General features: G+C 36.8%; 1 protein-coding gene across 1 annotated transcript; it reads right to left on the bottom strand.

The window, feature by feature from the left end:
- Positions 1–4,751: 4,751 nt before the first annotated feature.
- On the bottom strand, positions 4,752–22,981 carry Minar2 (membrane integral NOTCH2 associated receptor 2). The gene is made up of 3 exons (XM_020155137.2): positions 22,762–22,981; positions 9,888–10,112; positions 4,752–6,150 (listed from the first exon to the last, which is right to left on the bottom strand). Exons 1-3 carry the CDS (start codon positions 22,936–22,938, stop codon positions 5,971–5,973), a joined length of 582 nt encoding a protein of 193 aa, XP_020010726.2. The 5' UTR covers positions 22,939–22,981; the 3' UTR covers positions 4,752–5,970.
- Between the last annotated feature and the right edge of the window lie 1,406 nt (positions 22,982–24,387).

The following is a 24,387-nucleotide window of genomic DNA, read 5'->3' as shown; positions in this document are numbered from 1 at the left end:
TGTTAAACATGAAGATTCTGGCTCACCAATACTGGGATTCTGCATTTTTTAACAGGCAAGGCAAGAACCATGATTTGAGTAAAGACACTGCAGAGGACTTGGTTAATGAGTTCACTGTGCCCAGCTTGAACTTCCTGGATCTGAAGACTTCTCAGTATGGGATCCCAATTACTGTCACTTTCCTGTGCTGATGCACACTCAACAGTCCCAAAGACCCTTGCTCCCCACTGTAGGGTTTAATCAGCACAATTAATCACTCCTCTTCTCTTTTGGAAAGTCTCCACTCATTTGTCAAGATTTCTGTACTTCAACACAACAAAAGTACCACCCTCAAGATGTGCAGGCAATGATTTGGCATCCTGGTGTACAGCTGCCATCTGGTGGTGAGAAATTAACTCCAAGCTACTGGGAAATTAATGATGGTCCCTTTCTGCTTTTCTTCCTTCCCTCCCTTTCTCCCTCCTCTCTTCCTTCTTTTTTTCACGGCTAAGATGAAACTCAAATTGTTTGGCTACTGCAGCTTAAGAAAGGTGCATTTTTAAGGCATAGTGTACAAAGATTGGAAAAGTCTATAAGCAAATTCTGTTGGCAAACTACCTCAGTATCTTACCTGGCAGTACAGGTAAATGGACTTTCATAGGCTTTTTCCCAGCAAGGATTTGATACTGATGTGGACCTGCAGGGAATGGGAAGTTGGCTTTTCCTCAGAGTGAGTTTTAGCTAGGCTCCTGAATGAACTCTAGAGGAGGTGGGCTTCCTGGGGTTAATATGAATTAGCAGTGATCTCAGGAAAAATTTGAGGAATGAGATCTGGTGCTCAGTAACAGAGGTAGGTGAAAGACATTCTACCAACATTATTTACTAAGAAAGAATAACTAACCCATGAATATTCTTAATCACAGGGTCTAACATGTAAATCACTTTACAAGGAAGCTATATGAACATAAAATGGCACAGCTTCATGGTATTCAGGGCTATTGTCATTCTGAGCATGACTGTATTTGAGCCTACTTAAACCATTCATTTTCTTCATTAACTCTAGGAGATTGGGGCTGAAAAATAACACAAACATATATATATATATATATAACTTTTCCTGACTTCATCAACAGCAATGATGTGAAGCCCTCATTACAGTCACAAGAAAATAAGAACTAGAGTGGAAGGAACACTCAGAATAGATGTAGAAGATCAAAGCTCTCCCTTCAGTTTTGATTCTGACAAGTCTTTTGATAACTCTGAATCTTAATCTCTTCTCTTGCAAAATAGTTTTTACACATATGTTATAAGATTATAATTGAGAAAAATGAAATTGTGGAAGTGGAAAAGCTTTTGAAATTATGAAATGTAGAAGCTATGGCTGTGTCTGTTGTATGTATTTATATCAGCCCTGGGCAGCCTGCATGAGGCAAGAATGGAAAGGTTCAGGTGTGGGACAGCAGGTGTGAAGCTGCATGGCACACTGCTGCCTGGGGTGTCCAAAGGGAATATTAAAGAAAAAAAAAACTATAACACCTGTTAAAGGTAACAAAACTTTATTCAAGGGTCATTACAACGGGGTTTTTGTAATAGGGTGAAGGATTGGGCTCAACGCCAGATAAAATAAGAAAAAATAGGGTTATAAAGCTAAAGTATAGGGTCAGGTGGATGGAATATTCCAAAGAAGTAAGGCATCATTTTGCTAAACTGACCTGGTAGGATTTTTTTGTTGTTGCTGAAGGCAGGTTAGGGTGGGGCAGTATCATATAGATGGTGGTCAGAATAAAGGTTGATTTTTACTAAATGGATCCAACAGGACCATGCTAAACCTGGAATAAGTCAACCAAGCACAGAGACCAAGCTCCAGGGCCTTGTCAGAAGGAGGGCTCAAAGGAGAAGAGTTAGGTCAAGATCTTCATGAATAACATGAAAAATGGCTCTAAAATATGTGCATTTAAGTGTTAAAGGTAAGCAAAATAAAAAAATTACTGTATTTAGAATTCATGAAAGAAATTTACAACCATTATAACGTAAACAAAAGAAAACTCTGGTAGTAGGAACAATGAAATTATTGAACATTGATTCTAAATACTTCAGTCTTTAAAATAATGTGTTTTTAGAGAGTTTAGTTATTTAGTATGTCATTTATATTCACTGATACAGTTAGTCTGAGTTTGGACTAGTCACTGTTTTGTTACTCAAATGCTTCTGCAATGGTATTTTCCCTACCCTGCTATGAATTCAGGTGTCAAGGATTTCAGTGCTTCTTGCCGAGCTGAATAGAAAAACTAACAAGTTTAATAAGCATGGTATCTTTTACCTTCTGGTTATCAGAAGGTAAAAACATTAAGTACAGAGTAAGTAAAACTGTGTGACCCTGAATCTCTTTTCCTCTGGCTAAAGAATCTAGTTATAGAACATTTTGTACTAAAAAATAATTTAAAAGATCCACTTTTGTTTCAGTTTTTCTTTTGAGTGACAGCCTTCTGTATTTGGTTTTATGTGTATCTGTACATTATTATAAACGCAGACATGCAATTTTCTGCATATACTCTGCATCTTTTCCGTAAGTTTGAGGCACAGAGGAAAGCAGTGCAGTATGAGATGCCATATACTTGCAGTAGGAAGGAAGATGAGGCAAGGATAGGTTATGAAATGGAGGAAGGGTAAGGATGGGACACGTAAAGTCCACACACTCCCTAAAAAAGAGTGGCCGCAGTCCTGCCCTGCGGTTTTCCAGCAGTTTGCATAGAAGGAAACTTGATCTGCTTCATGAGTCACCTAGTCATAAAATGCAAGCAGACAGAATAACTGCTCTGGCCTCTAGAGAGCTGGCTCAGCCTAGTCCCTTTGGTTAAATATTCTCACCTCCAGTTGCACCAGAGCCTGGACTAAGTGAACATTTGGAAGGAACCACAAAAGCTTCCTTTTCTCTAAAAAGCACAGGCGGTTAGACTCTGTGAATGTCAAAGTAGAAACTAGAGAGGTTGAGATTTAATGGCCCTGTCTAATTAGAGTTCTTTAAAAAGTTTCTCATATTAGATAAAATTGGATTTATTCAATGATATGAAGGTAAAATTTGAAAACTGCGTACTACACACTGGGCACAGGAAGAACTAAAAAATAAAATAAATAAATAAATAAATAAAATTTAAAGACACAATACAGAGAGCTACGGATGGTCAAACTCAGAAGATTGTGTCGGATCTGAAACAAGCAGTAAATTATTTATTACTCCTAAATCTTAACCCATTTGAGGTGATTAGGAGCAGGGCAATCTTTGAGAAACTCCTAAGATAAGAAGGTATCAAAACTAGTGTTTGGAAAGGCCAGATAGGAGCTGTTGGTTCCTTCAGCACACCATTCTAAACATAGAGCACATAACTTACGTCTAAAGCACAAAACATACACTTCTTCCTGGGTTTTGGGCATGGTAAATGTGACCACCAGATGGCAGAAGTGCACTCTGGAGAAGTGGAGTAATAAAGATCTCTGCCCTCTGTCTTCTGCTCACTCAACTCCCCACTAGGTGACAGCAACGTGAATATAAAATTGAGAAAACATTAATGGATTATGTGAAAAAGCAACATTAACCCTTCTGTTAAACCTGAAGGCAGTACTTTTAAAAAGCATGCACCATTGCATTCTTTTCTCTAGAAAATTAAATGCATTATTTGCTTCTAGGCCTTCCACACACCACCTTAATACACAGAAATAAGACAAACAAAAGCAAACATTTTTCTTCTCCAAAGAATATAGAGAATATCACTGTTTGAAACTACATTATCATTACTAAGAATTTAGAGCTCATATTTTCTTAACTCAATTAAGGAAAAAATAGTGACTAAAATAGTGTTGAAGACAAAAATAATTTCTGTTCATTGAGTACTTGCTATGTGGCAATGGGTGTATTTAAATGCTTTTAAAACATTAGTTCATTGCATCTGGAGCAGAATTCCAAGCAAGCCCAGATTAGAACATAATCCTGTGTATAGCCATTACTCCTGTATTTTTCATGACCTTATACTTTTTCTGCTTGAACTATATTCACAAAAACCTACCCTGAAGGAGAAATTAGAACTGCAGTCTAATTATGAATTTGAGTGCAACCAGGGATATATTCTCCCCAGGAATTTCCATCACATGGAAAGTCTTAACATTAATTCAGTGAAGAACAATAATATATTTTGATTCCATACTTACACTAAAAGGTAGAAATGAAAATTGTTTTTAAGAAAAATAGCAAAGTAACAAACTCACTCATGCTGTAAAATCAATGACTGGGTAGTATCATAAATAAGAGTGGAGAAGGGCTAGAGAAAACAGAAGAATCAGAGGTGCTTGACTGGGAAGAAGAGAAGAGTAAGAAGATGGGGCAGGCCAGGAGCTCAGATAAGCAACCTTCACATTTCTACGGGTAACCCTGCTTAGTGCTTTTAGCAAGTCTTACCTGGACATTGTCTTCAACAGCCACATGAAACTCAACACAGCGCAAATGGTTTCCATGTATGGCAGAGACCTGAACATGTATTGGATGCTTTAGAGGATGTGGGCAGACACGCTTTGAAGTCACAGTGATAGCAGTACCTAAGAGGTGTCATCAGTGATAGTAGGCCCTTTACTATCAAGAGGACACCAGGACCTTTACTTTTCCTGTCATTCAGGTCTACCTTGAAGGGGAACCCACCATGGAGAAGAGGAAGAATAAGAGGTCAGGGAGTGCTTAGATGATTAAGATAATTTTTTTGTACGCAATGATTTTATTGTCCAGCAAAGCTGTACTTTAACTTTATTTCAAGTATCTTTAAGAAGAGTACAACAAAACAGTATACAATATCAAAAGACAAAAGCAGACTTAAGTTTAATAAAAGAGGAGAAAGTCCCTGTTTTGCTTCACACACCAGACAGCTTTAAGGTGGGGTATTTAGAGGCGAGAAAAGAAGGCAGCGAGGGCCTCAGGAGAGGGCATTCAGGGAGGACAAGAGGGTCGCCACTTGGTTCTCCATCTGCATCCAGAACCATGCTGCCAGGTGTGCACTCAGGAGGCAGCCATTTGGCCAGCACAGGTTAGGAATAACAAAAGTAAGCAGCTACTGTTAAGCACCAGTCATTGCAGGCCACCTCTTTTGGGGTGGTAGTTTTATCTGTTCTCTGAGAGAATATCTTGCTCAGGGCCCAACAGTTTTAAAAAATTGCAAAATTAGTATCCAAACCTGTTTTCTTGGCAGTATTTCTTCTGCTTTTCTAGGGCCCCCCCCCCTCACCTATGCTGTGGCTGGAGATAAAGACTCACTGACTGCCACCAGGGGTCACACTGGCCAATTTGAATCAATTAATGAGTACAATTGGATCTAAATGTAGTTAATTACATCACAATGACCTGCCCAAGTTTAGTTCCGCTGAAATTGCAACATCGATTTGGGACATTATAAAGGATTACTGGAAAAATAAGAATAGGTTTAAAGAAAATCCCCCCTACCCCTTTTTTTCTGACTTAAAAATAAAAGAAGAGAAAACTGAATAAATCCAAACCCACTGGCATAGAAGCTTTAACTTTCTACCTGGCAGTTAGCCAAAGATTATTGGCTCAAACTTCCTTTCTGCTCAGAGGAGGAAGGGCAGAGAGCAGTTAGCTGTCTTTTAAAACAAGGTGATCATGTTTTGAGCATTGAGACAAAGGGCTGATGAGAGCCCTTGATGCAGCTTTACTCTTTGTCACAAAGATTAATGTGAGTTGTACATAGCAACATTTCTGTGACTGTGATCCTTGGAAATCCTGCTTTCCAAATGACAAAGCTCAGGCTGGATTCACATACAGGTTTCACAGGATAAAGCAGAGAAGCCAGCATATCCCAGGCAACTGCATATTGTACAGGACAATTACAGTTAGCTGCACAATCAACAATACATCCACACTGCATGAGCATGTTTTTCTGCAAATGTCTAGAAAGCTTTTTAAGAAATTTAAAGTGGCTCTCTGTGGCAGTTTCTTTAGGTGAAAAAGGTGCTGATGGTCACTATGGTAACCAAGATGGAAGCAACAAGGAGTAAAATCAGACCCATATGACATAATTTTGATCGCTTATCACGTTTCTTCTTTTTTTTCAACAAGGTGTCAAAACCTGGTGTGTACATATCTCCCAACCAAAACCGTAGGTCATTAGGATTTTCCTAAAAGAAAATCACATAGAAAATATTATCAATCAGTGATTCATCAGGGTTACAAATAGCAACTGCAGAACAAGACATGGTCAGAGGTCCTCACACAGTCCTGGGTGAGGCTTAAGTGTCACAGCTTGAATAAAAGAGGCTATGCTTCTCTGAACAGCCCAAATACACTGCTAGAGCCTGCAGGCTGGCCAGGGATCTCTGGTGTTAATTTGTGAGTCTTAAACAGAATCCATTAGGGATGATTTCTATATTAAATCACTCACATTGAAGGGTCAGAAACACCACAGTATTTCTGTCATCTCTAAGCCAATTTTGTATTTCTTATATCTTATAAACAGTCCACGTAAATCAAGTTAGTGAGTTTAAACAGAATGAAAATTCCTTGCTTTAGATGAACCTTAGAGGTTTCGTTTTGTCTGCACAGCAGGAATAACACATTTGGTGGGTTTTTCAGTAAATTTGGAAGCTGACTTCCATGGAAGGAAACTAACTGTTAAGAGTTCCTTTCATGATTCTCGACTTGCTGGTCTTCTTTGCTGAGGCCTACAGCATGAAACTTTACCACACAGAAACTTTGCTACTGCTTGACCTCCTGAAGAAAAGCCCTACTATGTCCTCCCCCCACGAACTTCTATTTGCCATGGATGGATCTGTTTCACTGGTTTCATTTCCCTTTTAGTCCCAGAGAATTATCTTCAAGTCAGTTTACTCTCCCGTGTCTAATACGTCACCTGCAAATTCTATTATCCTACATTAAAAAACAAAACAAAACAAAACTACAACACAAAAACTCTTCTCTTACTATCTCCTGCTATGTTCCAGGGTTGTAGATTTGGTGCCTATGTTTACCATCTAGAAGATGTGAAGCAAATTTACAGGAAAACACTGCTTTTAAAAAGCCACTACAGACCTCATTATTTCTAGCCTGGATGCTTGCAAGGGCTTGAAGCAGGCTACCCATGCTTTCTCTGCGTCTCCAGTCTCAGTGTACTTAAAGTCAGCTGGATGTGTGGCATAGCCAGTTTCCATAGTTGTCAGCCTTGGAGTCACTGAAGTAGAGGGGTACTGCTAGGAGAGAACTGCACATAGGCAGCTGCAGTAGATTGACCATGGCAATACAATTTTTTCATTACAGTGGTGTAGGTTTGAACTTCCTAGTCTTAGAGATGCTCAAATATTGCAGTCAAATTTGGAAGAACTGTGTAGAAAGATACTGATTTAAAAATCTTTTTCTACTTTACTCTTGTCTTTCATCTTGTTTGTGTCCTAACAAGACCCTTGCACCTTGTCTGCAAGTTTAATAACTTTGTTCTCCATTAAAGCTTTCATAGAAGCTTAAGTTCTGCTTTTATCTTGCTTTGATAATTAAATATGGGACCTACTTTTCCTGTTCTGACTTATAAACTCTTAGCAATTTAGAAAAATAGGAATGGCTTAAGGCATCTGGAACATTAACAGCCCATAAATTGTGTCAAGTTTATGGAAAATAAGTTAGGGAGTTGTTTACTAATTATGAGATCAGGATAGAAGTGGAGATAACAGAAGTTGACATATAGGAAGGAATTCTAATACAAACAAAATGCATGACTTCCAGAAACTTCCCTCAAGAAGTTAGTGCTGAAGAATAGCATCATGAAATCAGTGAACAGGCCTTAGGACTGTTCTTCATTCCTTTGAGGAGAATGTGCACAAGGAGGGCTGGGTAGAGCCGGGGATAGGTGATTTCAATAATAGGATGCATCCATTAGATTTATGTTCGACCAGCATGGACACACACACAAAACAGAGAAAACTGGGTGTGGGCATCTGGTTCCTGTCATCCCAGTTGTTACAGGAAACATAAATGGATGGTGTTCCAGACCAGCCCCGCCAAAAAGTGAGACCCTATCTCCAAAATAATCAGAGAAAAAAGTTAGAGGCATGGCTCAAGCAGTAGAATGCCTGCCTAGCAAGTGCAAAGCCCTGAAGTCAAACCACAGTCTGGGCAATCAAAATATATGTACATTTCATTGCCAGTAATCTTCAGTTTCCTTAGTGTAACATTTAACAGTTAAAAGTTCAAAAATCTTTTTAAAAATAAATTTATTTTAAACTGATACATTAAAATTATGTTTAAATCAGGCTAATATATCTACTCACTCAGGGATTTTTTGAGGGCAGGGATGTAATATTTATCTCCACGGACCCCTTGCCATGCATGTAAACAGCAAAGGCAAAAAGAAAGAGCCCTTAGTATATGGCCAAGAAATGTTTATTTGTGAAATAAAACAACACTTTTCTTTTCTAGTAGTAGACTTAGAAGTCCTGATATGAAGTCTTCTGATAAGAAGCCCAACATTTAAAAAAAAGAAAAGAAAGAAAAAGAAATGCATGGTTATTGTTGCCATAGGGAACATTTGTTTTGGATGTTTTTTAGAAAGGTGCTACAGTAAGGAGGAGAGACATTCACTCTACTAGATCAAGAAATCTGAAAGATTCTGGAACATAAGATATTTTGAGGAGCAGATATTTGAGGTTTTAGAAAGTGTGTAGAATTTAAGAGGACATGGTACTGTCCCCTTCAGAAGAAAAATGCCTCAGGTGTTTAAGTTATGAGGCTTAGAACAGATACACATTTTTAAGTGAAGGCTACTTGGAAATATCAGGCCTTCCTAGCCCAAGGCAGGTGGAGGCAAGCCAGGGCTGGTTAGGAATTCAGGTCTTTCAGATAACAGAGAGACACCCTCTCAGCTTTTCAGGTATTTCCAGGTCCTCTATACATGGTGATATTTTGGGATTAAAAGAAAAAAAAAAATAAAAGCTTCAGCTGGGTTTAAGCTTGGTGAATGAGTTCATTGCATACTTTTCCTCTGTTGAAATGTTTTTGTTTTGTTTTGTTACTGAGACACAGGAAAATGACCAAAATGTAAATCTGCCATCTTAAATCACTGGATAGGCTTGAAATAAATGATCACTGTTAAGAACTTCCTTGCACAACGCCTAAGACAGAGCACTTGATAAATGTTTTTGCTAAATGCAGAGTAGGGAATGTGTTCTTAAGAGTCTATGAACATAAATAGTTACAGTGTTACAAACTAGGGGAAAACACGTCTGAAAACTAATTTTCAAAACCTCTCATCTTCCCAGAAAACCTTTGCTCAATGCCACATCATTTTTGTCCTCTATATATTAGACAAATGCCAGTAACTGCTGAAATTATAAAGCTCAAAAAAAAATTAACTAGGATGGCGAAAGTGAAATGAGGAGCCAAAATGGTCTGAAATCTGGAGATTTGTCTAGTGACGAGTGCTTCACCTATCATCAGCCAGGTGCCGGTGGCTCATGCCTATAATCCTAGCTACTCGGGAGTCAGAGATCAGGAAGGTCATGGTTGCAGGCCAGCCTGGGCAAAATGCAAATAAAACCCTATCTCAAAAATACACAGCACATAGCCAGGAGCTGGTGGCTCACATTTGTAATCCTAGCTACTCAGGAGGCAGAGATCAGAAGAGCTAGTGGTTGGAAGCCAGACCCAGGAAATATCTATCTCCGAGGGGGAAAAAAAAGAAAACCTTCATGAAATAAAGGGCTGGTGGAGTGACTCAAGGTGTAGGCCCTGAGTTCAATCCCCAGTACTGCAGAAAAAAAAAAGAAAAGAAAGAGAAATAGAAGGTGCCTATCATCTCAGTAACACTTTTTTTGTAGGTTTATTTTGAGGGCCTCCATCACCAGTTGAAGAAAGCCATGAGTCTAGGTACCTTCAGATGTCCAGAAAGGTTTGTGTGCAGGGAGTGCTTGTCATATTCCTCAATGGTCCACGAAGGATTCTTTTTTCTTTCCTCCATAGCTTCCTCCAAACTCAGGTCAGTGTATAGTGGGTTATTCTTCATAACTGAAGACATGGATGGTGGAGGGCTACCAGCAGCAACAGGACCCTCTCTGCTGAATCCCTTAATTGGTTGAGTAGTGATATTCTTTTCTTTCTGTTGGAGGCAAGGAGACCAGGCTTCTCTTACAAATGGGACTTGTGATAGTGGAGAGGACAATGCAAGAAATCTGTACCTGAAAATTTGCTGATTCTGCCTTGAAACTCAACAGATTAAGATAGTGAACCAGGCAATGACTCTAGGATCTACTTTGACCTAGAATTCTAGCACAAAGTTCTTTCTTTGCATGTGATTTTGTTCAGCTTTAATAATCATTAAAATGCTATTCGAGAAATTTTTATTCATCTAGTAGAATTCTGAACAAAGCCAATTTTTCCAGCTTACTTGCATTGAAGTTTCATGACATTTCATTTCCCTTTGTGCATTCCAAAACTGATAAAACTTATTTAATATTGCTGTATTCCCCCAGCAAAGCCAAGATTAAAAGACACTTTATAAATATGCTTTGGCTTTTACAAATTCTCTCTTGGCTACTATTTCACATAGCTTTGATGACTGGACTAACTTAGTACAGCACTCTTCTGTCTCATGACCAGATGCCTAGGAGATGGCTCAAATATTGACTTTCAGATTTTTAAGAGCTTGTTGTTGAAGCAAAATATTGTACTGAGAAGGGCACATATGATAAATGTATAGCTTAATACACTGTCACAAATCAAATAAACTTAAGCTTTCACATCCAGACCAAAGAACAGGATATTGCTAGTATGGCTTAGGCTCCCTTCCACTCTGTACTCCTTCCCCTGCCCAAGGATACCCAACATCCCACATTCTAACAGCATAGGTTAATTTGGACTCATTTTGTATGTTATATAAATACATGCATATGCAATGTCTACTTTTCTGGCCTGACCTTTAGAATTTTACTTTGCTTTGATTCTTGTTCTATTAGGACTACAATGATATTATGAACATAGGACCTTTTTAAATTAATATTTGTTCATTGTCCAAACATGAAATAAAACAAAAAAGCTTACTGAATAATGTTTTATTTATGATGATATCTCATGGGAAAGAAATCCCACATAAGTTAACTTTCAGATAACTTAAGTTTAAACCCTGAAAAGCTAGTAGCAATTACCTTAATTTACAGCAATGTTTCAATAAATGTGTTTCATATATCACAACCTTCTTACACAGAGAAAGTTAAGTGGGGAGTTTATTTCTGAGTTGTATTTATGATAGTTCAATACACTGATAACTTTAGTGTCTATTGAGATATATAGGTCACATCAAATATATGCCTATAACATATATTTACAACATAAGCTAATGTTGTAAAGTACTACGTAACATTTCCTTCTGAAATAACAGTAAAGGAAAGAAAAAAATCATCTAGATGAAACCATTGACATTCTCTTGGGTGTTGGATTTCTCTGACTTTCTTTAATCTGTGCATTTTTCCCAAGCTTAGAGATCAGCTTGGAGCTTCTCTCTGACATTAACAGATTTTTGGATTGTTCAAAGTCAATTTATATTCTACAATTCCAAAGTTTCTGAAAAACAGTTTGATAAGAAATTTAGATTGTTTGAGCTTAGCATAATTCTGACTCAAGTTTTTTTTTTAATAAGCCTGAACATCTTTGATCATTTTTGAAGAGGGATAATTCTTCTGACATTTACAAATTGGCTTTGTGAACACCTGTTAGGGTGTTCTTTGAGCTTCTTAAGTAAGAAGGCTCTATAAATAAGGAAAATAAAGTTTGGGGGCTCAAGGAAAAAAATTACACACATTATGACAATGACTTAGAAAAGGTAACATATAAAAGATACAAAATTACTTAGAGATATATTCTGAAGGAACAGTCAATCCCTATTTCTGGACCATGTTGTTGACTATTTTGAGGTTTATCCTAAAATATTTACTTTTGCTAGGCATGTCAATTTTATATCTGAAGGGCATGTCAAAAAATTTAATTGTTTAACTTTGTTAAGAATCTGATGGAATCTATTACTTTGTATAATTAATATATGCTAATGTCAGAGTATATAATATATATACTTTAGTGGTTGAGCACTAAGTGGTTAGCATGCATGAGGCCCTGGGTTTAAAAAAATGGGATTTGATGTGAAGATAAGAAAAACTACTAATTTGGGTTGAGGTTCATTTGTATTTTACTAATTTTTTCAAATAACCTTAAGAGAATAAAAAGCATGTATCCAGTTCAACTCCCCACTGTACTGTACATTTTAAATAGAATGTATTTACCACTTGAAAATTCAATACCGATTCAATTATTTTGATCAAGTGGACTCTAAATAAACTCCACTTTACAATATTTATTGAAAAAAAGTAACATTTCAAAGCTTTACTTGGAATTTTCTGTATTAAATCATTACTTTTGTTCACTTATTCTTTACCTACTTTATTTATTACACCCTTAATGTATATATAAAATGTTATTTAACGAAGAAACAGAAGACATATTTAGATGAACAAAATCTAAGAGCACTTAATCAACAGATTGTTAATTTCACATAGGTAATCTCTATCAGAATGTCACACAGGTAATTTAATTTAATAAGATAAAATCCAAGCCGGGAGCCCTCCCTAGGACCTGGGGATGAGAATTCCTCAGTAAATACTCCTGCTCCAATTGCTGTTGCCAGCCTTCTCACTCCAGAGGCCACTCACTTTAGTCTATTGAAAGCGTACTCCTTTCCTAATAAGCTTTGCTGTCGTCACTATTGAAAAAAGAGAAACTCGAAAAAATGTATTTCAGGAAGAAGAAAGTTAGTAACAAAAGGAAAGATTAAGGAAAGGACAAATTCTGAGAAAAATAAAATAAAGATTGATAAATGTATGGTAAGATGGAAATAATAATAATCAAATAAGGGAAACCAAAATACTGGATGTAGTAAATTTTACACAGATATTTTTGAATAGGGAATTTTAAGAAATAATTTCAGTGAAGGGAGAGAGGCATCACTAAAAATAGGGAAATAATATATATCTTTTAAATTAGTAGAACAGTTGGAAGATAAAAGCAAGTTGATTAAACTTTAAGAACACTAGAAAATGAAGCCAAGAGTAGAGCAGGAACATCAGGAAAATACAAAGAAAATAATTTATAAATAATCACATTAAATGCAAATAGACTACACTATTCCATCAATGGAGACTATCAGATCAGATTTTTAAAAGCAAATACAATTATATAGTATTTATAAAAGGAATACCTAAAATTCAAGGACTCAGAAAGGAAAAGAGTAGAAGAATGCTTGTGATGCCTGACTGAATGCCTGACAACTCTCTTCCTTTCCTGAACACACAGGGCACTTGCCTTTCTCGGTCTCTTCCGAAGTTAGATTGGAGTCAGTTGTTTCATAACCAATGATTTGCAACAGAAGTAATAGGGACCACTTCCAAGCCTGATGCCCAAAATACTCCACCGGAATTTTGCTTTACTTCTTTTATGTGTGTTTGATATTTTGTGGACTTGTTTGTCATCACAATGTAGCCAAGCCTACCCTCAAAAAGTGAGAGCTTAAAATTCCACAATTGTGTGTCAGTAGCTTAAAAGTCAAGAAGTGAGGGCTGGGCATGGGTGTTTACACCTTTCATCCCAGCTACACCTGTGGCTCAAATAGGAGGATCACAGTCCTAGGCTAACCCTGGGCAAAAAGAGTTTGAGATCCTATCTAAACAGTAACTAATGCAGAAAGGACTGGGTAGTGGCTCAAGTGGTAGAACTCCTGCCAAGCAAGCATAAGGCACTGAGTTCAAAACCTAAGTGCTGTCAAAAAAAAAAAAAAGTCAAGAAATGGAAATGGCCTAGAATGACATTGGAAACTGGAATGAAGGCTATTCACATTACACAGTGGAAAATATTTATATGTTACCATGGTGATTTGGAAGATAATTACCCAGAACTTTAGGAGAGATACTTGTAACTAATCAGAAAATTTACATAGCAATATGAAAAAAATCAGAGCATTAGTATAAAAAAGAGATAAGGCCAGGGAAAAAAACGGAGCAGAAGAATTGAAAGAGTACAGTGCATCTAGATATTTGCTACTTTCTAGTGTTAATAATCTGACCATAAACCCTGAACACTGAAGTGAGAGACTATTTAAAAACCAAAGAAATATAAAGCACAAAGTCCAGTGCAATTCATCAGTTGAATTCCATTTGTAGGTCAGCCTCCAGGCACATCTGTACCCCCCACATCAGACCTAGTGTGAATGGGAGGGAGGAAACATTTTATTGTGTTCACTCATAGGCATGCATCACCTAACCATTTAGAAAAGATATAAAGATATAAAGAAGGTTGCTAGAAAATGAATAAAATAGCATCAATAAAATATAATTACTCCAAGTTCATGTGCATACAACAAAATTTCCTTAACACAAAGAAAAATGAAATAGTTATGAGAAGTTTATACATGGATTTTTATCAAGCATGAAAAACAATTATTAAGGATAAAGAACATTTGGACTATAAAAATCAACAGGTTTGATCAAAGAACAAACAAAAATACTGAGCATCTTCAAAAATGTAGACTATGCAGAAAATTACATAGACTCAATATTAGCATGGTTCATCCACTTAGACTGCTGACAGTCTAGTTATAAATCCAAAAATCATCAAAATATAACTTAAAAACTGAATTTTATAGACATTTAAAACACATTTTAAAGTAATAATCCTGGAAAATTTAAAACTTAGGACAGGGTGACAGTGAAACATTGTTATCTGGAGCTGAATTGGTATTTTGAGGAAACATGAGCAAATACGCTTGCAGAATAAAAGGAGAATTTTAAAAATTAGTGAGTTAATAAGCATCCAATTTAAAGACATAAAAAAAGCCACAGAATAAAACTAAAAAATAGTAAAAAAATGAAATAATAAAGATGGAAGCAGAAAACAATTAATATTAAAAAGAAAACCTCTAATTACACAATGGAGAGGATAAACAATTTTATTTCTTTTTTTTGATGGTACTGGGGTTTGAACTCAGGTTCTTATGCTTGCTAGGCTGGCGCTGAGCCACCTGAGCCACTCCACCAGCCCAGGATGAAAAATTTTGAAAGCTATTTCTTTGAAGAGGGTAAATATTTGAAAATATCTCTGGCAATACTCAGATAAAAATATCTCAGGTAAACAATAATAAACTAATAAATGTACTGAGTTGGAAATATAAGGGGAACATGAGAAGAGATACAGTAAAGATGAAGGAACTGTAGGAAAATAATTTGAACAACACTGAAAGTGCATATGCAATTGAGCAGTTTCTCACATAATACAACATACCAGGCTTCATTAAGAAAAGTGGAAAATATTAATAAACTTGTGATATTTTGATTAGTTAAATTAATAATTTAAAATCTGTCACAACCATATACACTTAAGAACACCAGACAAGAGTTTTGTAGTCAAATTTTACCATTCTCAAAACAGATAATTTCTATCCTTGTTAAATTCTTCCAGGAAATAGGAAAACAAGGAACATTTCCACACTCACTTTATGAGCTTGGCATAAAATTGAAATGAGGGCAGTAAGTAAAAGAAAATTCTAAACCAATTTATATTATAAATATAAAGGCAAAAAATCACAAATAAAATATTATTCAATGGAGTCCTAAAACATGTACCAATTATACATACCATAATAAAACAGGTTTATACCCAAGAAGGGAGATAAGAATATTTGAATATTAATGAAATCTACTACATTAACAGGGAAAATGTAGAATTTTGCAAGAGTTCAGAAAAAGATTTTGAAAACACTAAAACACATTTAAAACAAATTTTCTTAGCAAACTAGTAGTAGAGAATTTTCTTAATTTAAAAAAAATGGGCCAAAAATTTCTAGGAAATAGTCTACTTACTGGTGAAATACTGGAAGAACTTATTTTTTAAATCTCATTTGCAATTTTATTCTTGCCCTTCATTGAATACATGCTAAATATATAGACACATCCATAAATACACAAGAAGTTCTGTGCCTCTAAGTGTTAATTAATAAGCTTGTAACTAATGTTGGTGAGGATGTGGGAGAAAAAGGAACCCTCATACACTGCTGGTGGGAATGTAAGCTAGTACAACCACTTTGGAAAACAATATGGAGGCTTCTTAAAAAACTAAACAGAGATCTACTATATGATCCAGCCATACCACTCTTGGGGATATACCCAAAAGAATGTGACACAGGTTACTCCAGGGGCACTTGCACACCCATGTTTATTGCAGCACTATTCACAATAGCCAAGCTATGGAAACAGCCAAGATGCCGCACTACTGACAAATGGATTAAGAAAATGTGGTATTTATACACAGTGGAATTTTATGCAGCCATGAAGAAGAATGAAATATTATCATTCTCAAGTAAATGAATGGAACTGGAGAACATAATTCTGAGTGAGGTTAGCCTGGCCCAAAAAAACAAAAATCGTATGTTCTCCCTCATATGCAGACATTAGATCAAGGGCAAGCACAACAAGGGGATTAGACTTTGATCACATGATAAAGTGAGAGCACACTTGGGAGGTGCTCCCAAAAAACTAGATAGCATTTGTTGCCCTCAATGCAAAGAAACTAATGCAGATACTTTAAAGCAACAGAGGCCAATAGGAGAAGGGAACCAGGAACTAGAGAAAAGGTTAGTTTGAGAAGAATTAATTTAGAAGGTAACACACATGCACAGGAAAGCAATGCAAGTCAACTCCCTGTATAGCTATCCTTATCTCAATTAGCAAAAACCCTTGATCCTTCCTATTATTGCTTATACTCTCTTCAACAAAATTAGAGATAAGGGCAAAATAGTTTCTGCCTGGTAGAGAGGGGTAAGGGGGGGTGAGGGGGAGTAAGAGAGGGAGCAGGGGGTGGGGGTAAGGGAAGGGGCAGGGGGAAGGGGGGAGAAATGATCCAAACATTGTATGCACATATGAATAAAAGAAAAAAAAAGAATTTTCAAGAAAAAAAAAACTAAACATAGATCTGCCATATGATCTAGGAATACCACTCCTAGGGATAAACCCAAAGGAATGTGACACAGGTTACTCCAGAGGCACCTGCACACCCAAGTTTATTGCAGCACTATTTACAATAGCCAAGTTATGCAAACAGCCAAGATACCCCACTACTGATGAATGGATTAAGAAAATGTGGTATTTATACACACTGGAATTTTACTCAGCCACAAAAAAGAATGAAATTTTGTCATTTTCAAGTAAATGGATGGAACTGGAGAACATGCCCTTAAGTGAAGTTTAGCTAGGCTCAGAAGGCAAAAAATTGCATGTTCTCCCTCATATGTGGACTTCAGACCTAAAACAAATGTAGTAATATTATTGGATATGGGTCACACACTAAGGAGAGAACATGTAGGAGGAATAGGGAAAGGGAAGGAAACCTAAAACTTCAATGTGGTTGATGTGCTCACTGAGCAGAGTGAATAAAGTAGTCTTAAACTGACAGAGGCCACTATGGGAAGGAGACCAGGAAGTAGTGAAGAAGTCTGGCAGAGATGAACCAATGTGGGTTGCAATACATATGTGCATGAAGCAATGCTAGGAATCTCTCTGTATAGCTATCTTTATCTCAAACTAGCAAAAATGCTATGTCTTTCTTAGTATCTCTTACGTTTTCTCTTCAACAAAATTGGAAAAAAGAGGGCTGAACAGGTTCTGCCTGGACGTGGGAGATGTAGGTAGCCAAACAATGTATACACATATAAGTAAATATAAAAATAATAACATTTAAAAAAATTAAGCTTGTAACTGTAGGCAACTACAAGATATCAAATTGGAATTATAGAACCATTAATTAAAAACAAAATATCTTAAATGAAAAGTAATTTAGTCACTTTGGCATTAAATTTTCCACAATTATGATGATAAAGGGAATATTATAAGGTTGAAAATATTTGTTGAAACAGTGCTTTGAGTCCTACTAAAATGAATTTTCATGGACTCACTGACATCAAGTCATCAGGTACTAATTTTTGAATTAATTCAAGGACACACACACACGTTAAAAAAAAGAAACTCTGGAACCATGAGAAAAAAGAAAAAAGGACACCAGAAATCATACAACACCATTTAATGTTGCAGTGGAATAAGAGAAAAATAAGTAAGTAAAAACAATAATTTTATAAATAATGAAGCAAAATGGCAAATGACATGATTATCTACAGCCAAAATAGGAGATTTTAAAACATATTTCAAAGTCACTGTATAACAACCAATCATGTACATGAAAAAATTATAAAACATGATTTAAAAGGTATAATGAGTACTGCAAATATTTCAATATGAGCCTAATGAACTATATGGAAAACTTCTATGTGGAGAATTACAAGCATAATTGAAGTCCATATGAAGAACTGAGTAAATGGGAGTTTATATCATGTTTGTAGACTGGAAGAATAAAGTTCATAAATATTTCCATTTTTCACATTTTGATCTATATGTTCAGTGCAATCCTTATCAAACTCATAATGTAAACATGAAATATCGTTTGTATTTTATGCATGAGCTTGTAGGCAAACTTTTCCTGAAAATCAACACTCCACTGACCACAGCAATTCTACTTCCCAAATTTCTAGAATGCTTGCCTATATAAAACACATATTTGGCCATGTGATTCTCTTGCATAAACTTTTTTACTGACCCCTCACAGTTTTCAGGATAAAATTCAAAATCTCAGACGAAGCTCATAAGGCTTCCTGTAGTATGATACAAGCTGCTCTTCCGCTTTATCTCCTGCCCTCTCCTACAGGTATTCAGGGTTCTGGAGTCCTTATGCATGTAGTGCATAACTTGCAAGATGTCCTTAATACAGGCCCTAGTGTGAGAGGCCTTTGGGTGAGGTCTGAGAGCAGGAAGGTGAGACCACCTGCATGCTGTTTCTGAATGCTTACCCTCTGAGCACAATTCTACTGGCAATTTTGTGAGCCACATAAATGCAATATAACTTGATACATCGTGTTCTGATTCGCCAAAGCAAAACCACAAGCAAAATGATGGTGCTTCTTGTTTTACTTCTTAGTTACTAATTTAATCACCCAAAAAGTTCCATCATTCCTCCCCAGTACAAGTTTAAAAATAGGAGGGTATTGTATAAGCAGAGCTATTTTTTCCAAAATAGTAAACAGGAGATTGGGAATAGAGATTTTCTTAGAGAAGGCATGACATATGTGTTCAGAGACCACTAAGAAATGCATGGATATATGAGACATGCATTCCCTTCAAGGGGAAGGGAGAGCTATAGGGCGGAAAAAGAGTGAACAAGCGTGAACAGGAAGTGAACCCAGTCAATGTCATTGCCTAGAGATGAGGAGGGGCCATGTCTCATCCTTGGTCTTTCACTCCAACTTATAGATTTAGTCTGGGGGTATTCCTGAGTTCTGAAACTAATGTAACAGAAGTTAGAAAAAAATACAACAGAGTTTAGTCTGAAAAGATTCTGAAGTGCAGCTACTAATCTGAAAAAGAAATGCCCTGCACAATACCTAATAAAACATATTTTATCACTTAAGTTTTTAAAATCAGGTTTTCCTTTTCTTATTTCCTTTTATAAAGAAGTTGGTGGAAATATTTGTAGTACAATTCTAAACGCTTTCATCAGATATATGCCCCAAATCATTTTAACAACCAGAAATATTAGACTTTGGAAAATATTTTCCATTCCACTGACATGAAATTTATTGTGAACTTTATTTCTCCAATAAAAGTATTTAAGAAGGAGTATAAATACAGTACAGGCAAGTAATCTCTACTTTCCTTGCAAATACAGGAGACTTGGGTGTCTGCATAGACAGATTGACAAGGTCTCTGGTTACTGACTTGCCTGAGAACCTTAGTGCTTTGTTTTCTAGATTATACATTATTGTATTAGCTCACATAAAAATGCCATAGAAATTTCCTCTGAAAGTTTAATGTGAACTTTAGAAAAGATCAGAATATAAGTCAATAATATAAAAAGAATATATATATTTCAGAATTTAACTTGACACTTGAGATTTTTGGAATTTCTGTTTTAACCATTTAGTTAACATCAATGAAGGAAATGTTTGTAGGATATGTCCGTTGACGTCTCTCGAAGTACTAGTCTGCATCCCAAACACCATCCACTTGGGTGACATGTGTTCCCAAAGGATGAGTCAGCACAACCAAACCTTGTGTGGATTTCATGTAAGTTTGAATTTTATTGCTTGGGCCAGCCATATAACTTCACAGATGTATCAAGTACATTCGCACACTCCCTTTCCTCCATACAAACCTCTCCCTTCAGAATATCCAGTAAACAATGGAAATGAGATTGTATTATCTGTTTTTTTCCACATTCTAATGAAAGGATAACATGAATACATTTTGCAATATTGGTTTATAATAATACTCGCATTCATACATTTTTGTACTCTTAACAGGAAACTCCCACTCAGTTGCTTTTCCCTTATATTTTATGCAGGTGCTCTACTATTTGAGCCTCTCCACCAGCCCTTTATGCATTGGTTATTTTTGATATAGGGTCTTGCTTTATGCCTGGGCAGGCCTGGACTGTGATTCTTCTGATCCCTGCCTTCACTCAGCATGGCTTCTTCTCACTACTAAAAAGACAAACTGAAGAATGCTCCAATTTTGCAAGCAAAAAGGCCTGGGCTGATTAAGGCACATGGTAGATATCTCTCAAAGTAGCTTAAGTGTGGATTTGAAAAGAGAAACTAAGCTTCTACTTTCATGTTCTCCCCATTGGCTTAATGACTTCTTACAAGAATGAGGGTTTTAAATTAGTAAGTAATTGGCAGCTTTATGTATGACTAACACCCCATAATAGACCTGGTATGTGCAGAACCTGGTATGTGATGCTTCTTTCAGGTCTCATTTGAACTATTTGAGCCTTCACTTGCCCACTTCTTTGAGATTTGTTTTTGTAACAATATTATTTCAATTCTGGATTTTAAGATGAGGAGAGAATTTTGTTGACGTATCATGATACGAGTTACTGGATATAACATTTTTCACTTGTAGTTTGTGTGGATATATACCTAATTACCTGAGCTTGATTTTCTACCACTTCTTCCAAGTCCATGCGTTATTTCAGTAGTATACTGGTCTTCATGAAGCCGCTCATCATTTCTTTTCAGGGTGAACGGATAACCACATCAAGTTTATTTGAGGTTTATGATTAGCCAATAACACATTCAAAACATATGAAGCAGAAGGTTACCATCTTAGTTTTTTACCAAATAACTACTTTAGACCAAACAGTGCCTACCGGGAAAGCTGCCTTTCAAAAATTGGTAATTATTTCAGGCTTAGGAACAACAGTCAACAGTTTGAAACTATGAACTTTCAATGAAGGAAGTAGGTCAACTATAGTACCAAACAAAACATGTTAGAAAATCAATGTGTTCCTCCTCAAAAAATATATTCATTATATTTTCTTAGACTATACTTCATAGAAGAGGTGGAGTGCAAGTTTTCTGAAATAACTGTTGAATCATTTTATCCTATCATATAAACAATTAGAAAAATAATAGAGGAATTTCATCCCAGTTAGCTTAAAACTAAACAAAACCTCAAATGACAGCAACATGGGTGTGTGTAGAAGGGGAGAAGGATTTGAGGATTGCAAAAAGATGAATGCAATGTGTTTTTTTTTTTAAAGCCAGTTGTCATAATAGGCTGCCTTACAATGGAAATAAATTAAAACCCTTATAGGTGGAGGAAACATATAATCGTTTGAGTGTATTTGACTTTGAATGATCTCATGATAAATGTCCCAAGGAGCCCACAAACATACCACAAAAGAGTCACTTTACACCAAGACTCATGAGTAGCAACTGTTCTTGAAAGAAAACAAATTTCTGTTCAGGGAATTTGAACCACTCCAAAGGATTTAATCACTTGTGGGTCAGTCACATCTGTTCTGAAATGAAATGCTTTTTCCTGTTTCTAAATTGACTAACCCTTAACCCCATTAGCCTTCACATCTTAAAACAAAGATTATTCTTGTTTCATTAGCTGTGGAACAGTCAGGGCCTTTGTGCTTATTCCAGCACATGGAACTCATCACAGTTTTATTCCTTTCTCTTGGTGAGCAGAAAGAAAAAGAATTTAAAAAAAGAGCAAGAAAAATAAGATCTACATTAGGGTTGACAGTCTGATTCATATGTCAGATCTACGTGGACACCTGTGGAAAATAAGTGTATCTAAAATAATAGCTAGGATCTTTTCAACAGGGAGAATTACTTGTATGTTTTCCCTTCAGTCGTTAGTTTCCATCATTCTGCTGTCTGAGTCTTCACTTATACAAAAGGAAAGGGAGCTAGTCTAAGTGAGGCAGAAGCAGGTCTCTAGCTGTCTCAGGCTTGTACATCCCGGCAGTGTAAGCTGCTGACGCTTTATGCTGAGACTACACCAAAAGACAGAGGGAAGAGATTCTTTCCCAAAGTCTTATTTGCAACTGTAACAGTTGATTTGAAAAATTTTGAAAGGAAGGATTAAAAAAAGCCTACTGCAAATCTACAATGAAAACAAGCAGAAAAGTCAGTGATTGGAGGGGAAGGAAGGGGTGAGAGAATTCACACATCACATACAGAGATTAGAGAGAGGTATGCTCCAAAAAAGAAGAGCTGCCTTGAGTTCAGTTCCTTACTTTTTTTTACAGATATTGAAATGACACATAGTGAGATAGAAACAAACCCCCACCGCACATTTATAGATCCCCAGTCTTACCTGTGAGTAGACAAGGTTTTGCCAGTGTTGTGCAGCAGGGTAATTTCCACCCGGAAATCTCGCGAGGCTAGCCTGCAGAAGGGCTGGGCTCCTCATTAAAGTCTTCACGTCAAGCTGCAGGAATTTGTCAGGATGGTTGTTATTGGGCAAAACAGAAAGATCCATGTCTCCCTTCATCTACAGTGGAAACAAAGCAGGCGAAGCTGCTTCTGTCAGAATCCTCCATTATTAATGAGTTTAAAGATACTCTGGCATCTGAAACCAGGTCTCTCAGCTACACACAAAAGCCAGTATCAAAAGGATAGAGCAGTGCACAGGAACAAAGCAACAAAGCAGCCCACTGCCTTACCTTACACCATGCACACACACACACACACACACACACACACGTTGCTGAATGGGACAGATGGGGCTGCACTGATTAAAATTAATAGGAAGGCAAAATTAGATATGTGTGGCACTTAACATTTCTCCATAGAGAATCTGAAATTAATTTAAGGGGAACTATTGTCTGTATAGAGGCTGCCACAATTTCAGTGTCACAGTCACCTGTATAGAGACACTGCTTCACTTTTCTCTCTGAATATTGCTGAGCTATCACAGCTGACTTGGTCTCACAAGTGATATGGAGTATCTAATTTCTTCTCATGTTTTTGTCTCCCAGAGTCTTGAGCCTATGTGAAACATAACCAGATTCAGGTTGTCAGCTTATTCTGAGGAAGGAAATAGCAAGAATTTAGTTTGCTAAAATAATTTAGCGCTTCAACCTACTGCCTTGAGCTACTAACTACAGAGGTCCCTTTGACTCTGTTCCTAGCTATATACTCTCCTACGGTGTTTGGTTTTCCCACGGCACATTGGGCGCCAAACAGAAACGTGGCTGCTGGGTTTGGATGATGTGCTGTTGTAAGTGAACCCATCTGCTGTCAAGAGAGCCAAGGTATGAGTGAGGCTATGCACAGCATAGCCAGCCAGCAAATGGTGATGAGTTTAATGAGGACAGACTCTCTTCTCACAAGACACTCCAAGTAAACTATGATTCTCACTGGGAAGGTATGGAATGCCATCTGGAGGAAGAGGAGATATTCCCACTTGTGAGAAGGTAAAGGGTAGACTTATCAGTGGATTTTAAAAGGCATAGGTTGCCTGTTGTTTTTGCATCTCTATAAACCCCAGAGACTCAGCAGGAAGGCTTCCCTTCCATGGGCAAAGGTGTTATGTGGGATGTGTCAGCACTAAATTTCAGAAGAGTGCCACATAGCTTACAAGAATCAGCAGTCAGGATGTTCTTGAATTGAGCAAAGCACTGGGGAGTACTTACTTTGTAGCAAAAAGCACAAGAGAATGTGTTTTACAATAATCTATCCTACTCATAGTTGTAAAATTTGATTAAGTAGTTAATGTTTCCTATATCAACTTTTTGGACACAAACTCTCTCATTGTCTTACACTATTTGAACTACCTTCTTAATGGTTTTATAGTACATTTTCTAGAGAAAGTTATGTAGGCAGTTTATAATGACAGTTAGCAGAACAATTAGACCATAAGTGTTTCAGGAACCAAGTATGTTATGTGCATGTGCCTGAGCCTGTATTTTCTGGATGTTTCTAGCCACTGCCAGAACAT

The sequence above is a fragment of the Castor canadensis genome, chromosome 6, assembly GCF_047511655.1.
Source record: "Castor canadensis chromosome 6, mCasCan1.hap1v2, whole genome shotgun sequence".
In the NCBI taxonomy this organism is placed as follows: domain Eukaryota; kingdom Metazoa; phylum Chordata; class Mammalia; order Rodentia; family Castoridae; genus Castor; species Castor canadensis.
Note: the sequence above shows the minus strand (reverse complement) of the source record. Positions and strands in the feature narration are given on the sequence as shown.

Excerpts from the sequence above, each read along its gene's own strand:
- Minar2 (XM_020155137.2), bottom strand. The coding sequence starts at position 22,938 with ATGAAGGGAGACATGGATCTTTCTGTTTTGCCCAATAACAACCATCCT. Across the intron at positions 10,113-22,761 it reads AAAACCTTGTCTACTCACAG|AAAGAAAAGAATATCACTAC; the intron begins GTAAGACTGGGG and ends TGCCTCCAACAG. Across the intron at positions 6,151-9,887 it reads ACCTTTCTGGACATCTGAAG|GAAAATCCTAATGACCTACG; the intron begins GTACCTAGACTC and ends ATTTTCTTTTAG.